Source organism: Oncorhynchus tshawytscha, linkage group LG13, assembly GCF_018296145.1.
Source record: "Oncorhynchus tshawytscha isolate Ot180627B linkage group LG13, Otsh_v2.0, whole genome shotgun sequence".
NCBI classification, from domain to species: Eukaryota; Metazoa; Chordata; class Actinopteri; order Salmoniformes; family Salmonidae; genus Oncorhynchus; species Oncorhynchus tshawytscha.
The window spans coordinates 75,338,765-75,345,292 of NC_056441.1; the positions used below are offsets into that span (position 1 = coordinate 75,338,765).

At 45.8% G+C, this 6,528-nt stretch overlaps 1 protein-coding gene across 1 annotated transcript; it reads right to left on the reverse strand.

Annotated features, from left to right (window-relative positions):
* Positions 1-935: 935 nt before the first annotated feature.
* On the reverse strand, positions 936-6,044 carry LOC112265981 (inward rectifier potassium channel 13-like). The gene is made up of 4 exons (XM_024443490.2): positions 5,780-6,044; positions 2,349-2,607; positions 1,750-2,086; positions 936-1,510 (listed from the first exon to the last, which is right to left on the reverse strand). Exons 2-4 carry the CDS (start codon positions 2,547-2,549, stop codon positions 936-938), a joined length of 1,113 nt encoding a protein of 370 aa, XP_024299258.1. The 5' UTR covers positions 2,550-2,607; positions 5,780-6,044.
* Between the last annotated feature and the right edge of the window lie 484 nt (positions 6,045-6,528).

A 6,528-nucleotide genomic window follows, 5' to 3' on the forward strand; every position in this document is an offset into this window, starting at 1 on the left:
GGCTGCGCTCAGAGTTTCTTGCCTTGGCAAATCGCGTACCTACGTATGTGAGACTGGATTCTCAGCCCTCACTAGCATGAAAACTAAATACAGGCACAGACTGTGTGCGGGAAATGATTTAAAACTGAGACTCTCTCCAATACAACCCAACATTGCAGAGTTATGTACATCCTTTCAAGCACACCCTTCTCATTAACCTGTGGTGAGTTATTCACAATTTTTTTATGAACAAATAGGGTGTTATATGTAAGCAAAAACTAAATCATTGATTATCATTATATTATTATTTGTGCCCTGGTCCTATAAGAGCTCTTTGTCACTTCCCACGAGCAGGGTTGTGACAAAAACACACTCATTCTTATGTTTAATACATGTATCGTATGTGGTAGGCTTACAATGATGGTAAAAAACAACATTTGAGAGTGCGCTGACCTTGGTGCTAGAGGTACGCAGCTGGAGGTTGAATGTTTGAAGAGGTACGGGACTATAAAAAGTAGGTAGCTGATACCAGGTAGCAGAGCCATAGAAACCTGTCCCTCCCATAATGTCCCTAACTCTCCCTTTCTGCCCCTATCTTTATCCCTATGTTGCTACCCTCCCTCCCTCACACACACACACACACACACACACACACACACACACACACACACACACACACACACACACACACACACACACACACACACACACACACACACACACACACACACACACACACACACACACACATTGTAAACCCTGGAACCCATCCATCCCAAGTTGTCTCTGTCCCTTACTCCTCTCAGCTATTACCCTCTTCCCCTTCTCCCCCTCCTCCCACGCTTCCTTCTCCCCCTCCTCCCATGCTTTCTTCATCCCCTCCTCCTCCTCCTCCCACGCTTCTTTCTCCCACTTCTCCTGCCCCTCTTTCCCTTCCACCCTCCTCCATTCCCCCCTTACTCCATCCTGTCACTCCCATCCCCGTTGATCTGCACCACACACTCCTTGTCCAGCGGCTCCTTGCAGTGGGCCATGCCAAAGTGCTGACTGCTCACCTGGTACCTGCCATGCTTGTCCAGCCCCATGGCGGGCACGAAGCGCCGCTCAAACTGGATCTCCTGGCGCAGATAGGACGTTCTTTTCTGGCAGGCGTCGCCCGTGCCCTCCTGTGAGGCAGAGAGAAACACCACTAGCTCAAAGTGGCTGGTGCTGCCCTCACGCAGGGCTGGGTAAAGGGGGCTGTGGCGGTCCAGGATGTGGTAGAAGGTGAGGGGGAAAATGAAGAATGGGCAGGGGCGGTGGCCCAGCCGGTCCAGCTGGAAGTCCAGGTTGGTCTGGTGCAGGACCTGGTCGTCTCTCTCTTCGTACAGGACGGCACTGACCTCCACGTCCACCAGGGGGCGACGCAGAAGGTTGGTGGCCCGGAACATGAGGCAGGGCTGGCCCTGGTGCTGACCTACCACCGCCTGGGGGCTGAACTGGATGGCCCCCGCACGCTTCTGGGGACGGGCGATCTTAGCCACAAACGCACCTGAAGGGCGGGGATGGGTAAGAGAGAGAGTGAAGATTTACATATCAGTCGTTTTCCTTAGAATTAGGTATGTTTTATTTTTTTTAATCTCAAGAGACCCATTGAAACAAAGACCGAATATAAACAAGAAAGTAAAATAACGAAGATGAAGACCAAACAGCTGTTCCCTCAGCATTGAAAGGTACAACAACAAACTGAGAAAGTCAGAAAGAGAAGGGATCCTCTCCATTAGAAAGTACCTGTGATGAAGGCTTCCAGCATGAGCCCCAGCAGCATCTGAACCGCCAGCAGGGCTATAGCGCTGGGACAGTCCCCACTGGGGAACATGGTGCCGTACCCTATGGTCAGCTGGGTCTCCAGGGAGAAAGAGAAGGCTGCGGTGAAGCTGGTGATGTGTTTGACACACACTACGTGACCCTCTGGAGGAGCATTGTGGTCCTCCACCGCCAGGTCTCCATTGAAGTGGGCCAGTAGGTACCAAAGGCAGGCGAACAGCAGCCAGTGGGCCACGAAGGAGGTGCAGAAAGCCAAGAGGACCCAGCGCCAGCGCAGGCACACCACTGCCCCCCAAAGGTCCTGCAGGGACGAGGCAGGGTATATTTACCCATTCAATTATTGCTGGTTTCCCAGACAGAGATAAAGCCTGATCCTGGTCTAATAATCAAGTTCATTGGATATTCTCAATTGAGAGTTTAAATCCAGGACTAGTCTTAATATATGTCTGCGAATCAGGCGCATAGAGTGTCTGTGTGTAACTTTTGATTTTAATTTTACTTTTCCATTTAGTCAGCAGCACCTCTTCAACTATTTAGGGTGTGCGTCAACTCATTTATTTTACCTGTAGAGCTAGCAGCCAGGCAGAGGCAGAGGCCCAGGAGGGCCACAGGCCAGGAGAGGGAGGGGAGGAGCGCAGGGCACAGTGACCGTCCTTGGTCACCAGACGCTGGCAAGACAGGTAGGATGGGGATGATGTGGACAACAGGAGAGGGGAGGAGGAGACCTTGTTTCCGTCCAGGTCGTTGGTCATTTTGGTTGTCATGATTACAGGGAGGTGAGGGGTCGAGGGCAGGCAAGTGGGCAGGTCAGGATGAAGGTATCTGGAAACAAGCATAATTATGCCAAGAATCATAGAAGACCATTTATAACAACTTTATAAACATGGACAACTTTGACTTTACAATTCCACTTTGACACTGTTATGCAGTTAGTTATGTACATAGGGGGACAGACAGAGAGAGACAGAAACTTCCAGAAACGTCTAGAATGTTGTTGCAGGTGATTAGAGAAATACTCAGTGGGGTATCTGTCAGTGGAACACAGCGACATGCAGAGCAGGAATGTGGTGAGTTTAATCTTGGAGGAACAGACTCAGTAACAATCACTACAGTACCAGACTGGGACTTCACTCTCCCTTCTGTTCTCTAGTCTTGTTCAGCAACATGTTAGTATGCTTTATGGATGATCACTTGGACAAATAATATACACCCTCCTCATGTACTGACTGTAGACAATATGATGGCTATATGATTTTTCTGTCAGAACTCGAACAAGGTTCACCAAGAATAGAGTATGATGATGTTTGAGGTTTATATGAGATTAAATATGCTTTTTATGAAGTCTCTTGATTGCATTGTGTATATATAGCTGGCTGTAAGAGATGAGCTGAGAAAACATTGCACATATATCTTACAAAAGTGCTTTTTAAGTGCTGTATCTAACTCACATCATGGACCAGAGGGACTTAAATGGATTGGAGAAATTGTTCTGTGTGTAACTTTAGCCTGTAAACTGTGAACCCTGCACTGTCTATAAGTATAGATGGAATATACAGCTAACAAAGCTGTTCCTTTGATACAAAAACACTTAAATAATGTAAATGTCGAAAGCTGTACAATATCTGTACAGTTCACACAGTAAAATTGTGTTATCGTTTTTCTGTTTTTCTGGGTAAGGGATAAATTACACTTGGTAGTAAAAACTAGCCCTGAGCCTTGACTACACATCAGGACAGTTACAAAATATTCAATTGTTGCTAAATGTCGTGGGAGCCTCGCTGGAGTAAGGGATTTTATTCATCAACATTATAATTGTGCAGTGGTGTAAAGTACTTAAGTAAAAATACTTTAAAGTGCTACTTAAGTAGTTTTTGGGGGTATCTGTACTTTACTATTTATATTTTTGACTACTTTTACTTTTACTTCACTACATTCCTGAAGAAAATATTACACTTTATACTTCATACATTTTCAATGACAACCAAAAGTACTTGTTACATTTTGAATGCTTAACGGGACAGGAAAATGGTCAGTTTCAAGCACTTATCAAGAGAACACGTGGTTATCCCTACTGCCTCTGGCCTGGCGGACTCACTAAACACTAAGCATCTTTTGTAAATAATGTTTGAGTGTGGGAGTGTGCCCCTGGCTGTCCATACGTTTTAAAAACAGAAAATGGTGCAGTCTGCTTTGCTTAATATAAGGAATTTTAAGTGATTTATACTTTTACTTTTACTTTGATACACAAGTATATTTTAGCAACTACATTTACTTTTGATACTCAAGTATATTTAAAACCAAATACTTTTAAACTTTTACTCAAGTAGCATTTTACTGGATGACTTTCACTTTTACTTGAGTAAGTTTCTATTAAGGTATCTATACTTTTAGTCAAGTATGACAATTGTGTACTTTTCAACCTCTGTAATTGTGTGTCATAATGGGGAATATTGAGGCACTTATGTTGGCTAATTCAATGACAGATTCTTTACAGTCAGAACTAGTCACTGGCACAGGCTACAAGTCAGGCTGCGGAGGCTAGCTGCTAGCTACCACTTCTTCTCTCTAGGGCAAGCATGGGCCTGTTATTACAGAAATTCTATAGGGTAATAGTAAGCATGGCTATGTGTAAGAAGTGCTTCATTTTCCTGAGGTGGCGGGATGCCCGCTTGAGAGAGGCCATCAGAGAGGCCGTCACATGAGGGGCATATGGCGTGCAGAGGAGGCAAACACACACACACACAATCACATAGACACACAATGACATAGACATACAATCACATAGATACACAATCACACACAAGCAGAGGTTACAAATCTCCCATATCCCCCCATGTCTTTTGGGCCTGGCCCTTTTCTCCTCAGCGTGTGTGTGGGATAGCGGCGGCTATCAGATGATGTTACCAAACAGCACTCTGTCTGTGTGCTCTCAGTGTGGATTGATGAGGGGGCTCAGTGGCTGCTGAGATAGTTTGGGGCTGTTGGTTGGAATTATTGTAGCTGGGCTACACAGCTCCCTAGGCTATAGCTTAGTTTAGCCAATGATGATACTGCAAAATGGGCTGCAGGAGAGTTTTTCCATTTTCCCACAGATAAGCTAATTGTAGATAACATATTACTAGCATGTTATTGAGTGTTTGTCTTAGGTGTCAAAGTTTAAGGGGTATCGGTATATGTAAGGAGAGGCTGTTTTACTTGTCCTCAGATTTCACCCTCCACTAGCCTCCACTGGTATTGATTACCGCATCTGACGAGTGTTGTTTAATAGCATATGGATGGAAACTCCACTCCCCACTCTATTGTCCAACTTTATCCCCATCCCCTTAAAGATCCATTGAGAACAACAGGAGAACCTGTTAACCACCCAGAGCTAAACAGTTATAGACACTCAGTTATCTTATAGATCAATCCCGTAAATGCTTTCTCTGTGGTTATAAAACAGAGTTGGACAGGTTGTGCAAGTTGACCTGCCATTGTCCTACTTAGGCCTATATCTAACATGTGTTAAAAATTAAAAGAAACACCCATTTTGTTACTTCTAGCTGGAAAAAGTTGACCTGTTATTTGACTTCTTCAGTCTAGGGTCTCTAAGGGTACAAGCTGTGTTTATGTATTCATTTACATGTACATTATTGACAGTAGACACAGTCTTGGTTAAGTTTAGCTGAAATCGGTGATTCCGCAGGTCAAGTTCTTGCCCAATGTTCAAGAACATTGCACAAAAGCAATCTTACAATTTAAACATATTTTACAGTTTCTTTCTGTAGTGATGCACCACAGTCTCACTTCTCTCTCTCTCTCTCTCTCTCTCTCTCTCTCTCTCTCTCTCTCTCTCTCTGTGTGTCTCCTCTCTGACTCTCTGTCTCTGTCTCTCTCTGTCGCTCTCTCTCTCTCTCTCTCTCTCTCTCTCTCTCACACAGTCTCGTATCACCCTCTCTCTCCCTCTCAGTGGCTGGGATCGCCTTACTCGCTGTCCGTCCTTAAGGTTACTCACTGTAGTGTAGCACCAGGGCCAGCGATCACCCCTCTGATGGTGCCCTTTTCACCCGAGCGCTGATCCGAGGGCGGGCAGGAGGCGAGGCCAGGGGCGGGAAAACCACCAAATCCGTGGGATGAGAAGATGGGGGGTAAATCCCGAGGTATTCCCGAGGTAAAGGGAGGAAAAGATAGTGTCACCCCAGGAACTCTTCGGCGTGGGAGCCGGACTGAGCCCAACGCTCTGTTCTTCCGATCTGCAGCTCCGGCTCTCTGCCGAGGATGATTCGATTGGTCACATTACTCTGCATGTGGCCAATTAGTGTTCCCGGAAGGCCAAAGAGGGAGGAGAAAAACCCAAAGAACAACACCTTGTCACTGTTCATTGACAGAGCCAGTTGTAGCTCCTCTGAGTCCTGTGGTTGGTAGGAGTAAATGAGTATAGGAATGATGATGAGAGTGAGGCTCTGGAGGGGGAGTGTGACAACAGGGTGTCTTTGCGCGTGTGTGTGTGTGTGTGTGTGTGTGTGTGTGTGTGTGTGTGTGTGTGAGAGAGAGAGAGAGAGAGGGAGAGAGAGAGAGAGAGAGTGGGGGATATAGAGTCTGTTGTTACTGTCCATCTGTCTTTCTACCCAGACACAAGGGTTTTGTGTTTATCAGACCTTTTGCACTTAGACAGGTGAATAGCTTTGGTGCTTACTTAATGATGCATTATAAAAGTATTTGAACAGGGACATGGAAGACATGCCATGTTGCAAGTGTTGACTA

Coding starts and splice junctions, on each gene's coding strand:
- LOC112265981 (XM_024443490.2), bottom strand. CDS start 2,549: ATGACAACCAAAATGACCAACGACCTGGACGGAAACAAGGTCTCCTCC. Junction 2,087..2,348: donor CCTGGCTGCTAGCTCTACAG/GTAAAATAAATG, acceptor TCGTCCCTGCAG/GACCTTTGGGGGGCAGTGGT. Junction 1,511..1,749: donor GCTGGAAGCCTTCATCACAG/GTACTTTCTAAT, acceptor CCCGCCCTTCAG/GTGCGTTTGTGGCTAAGATC.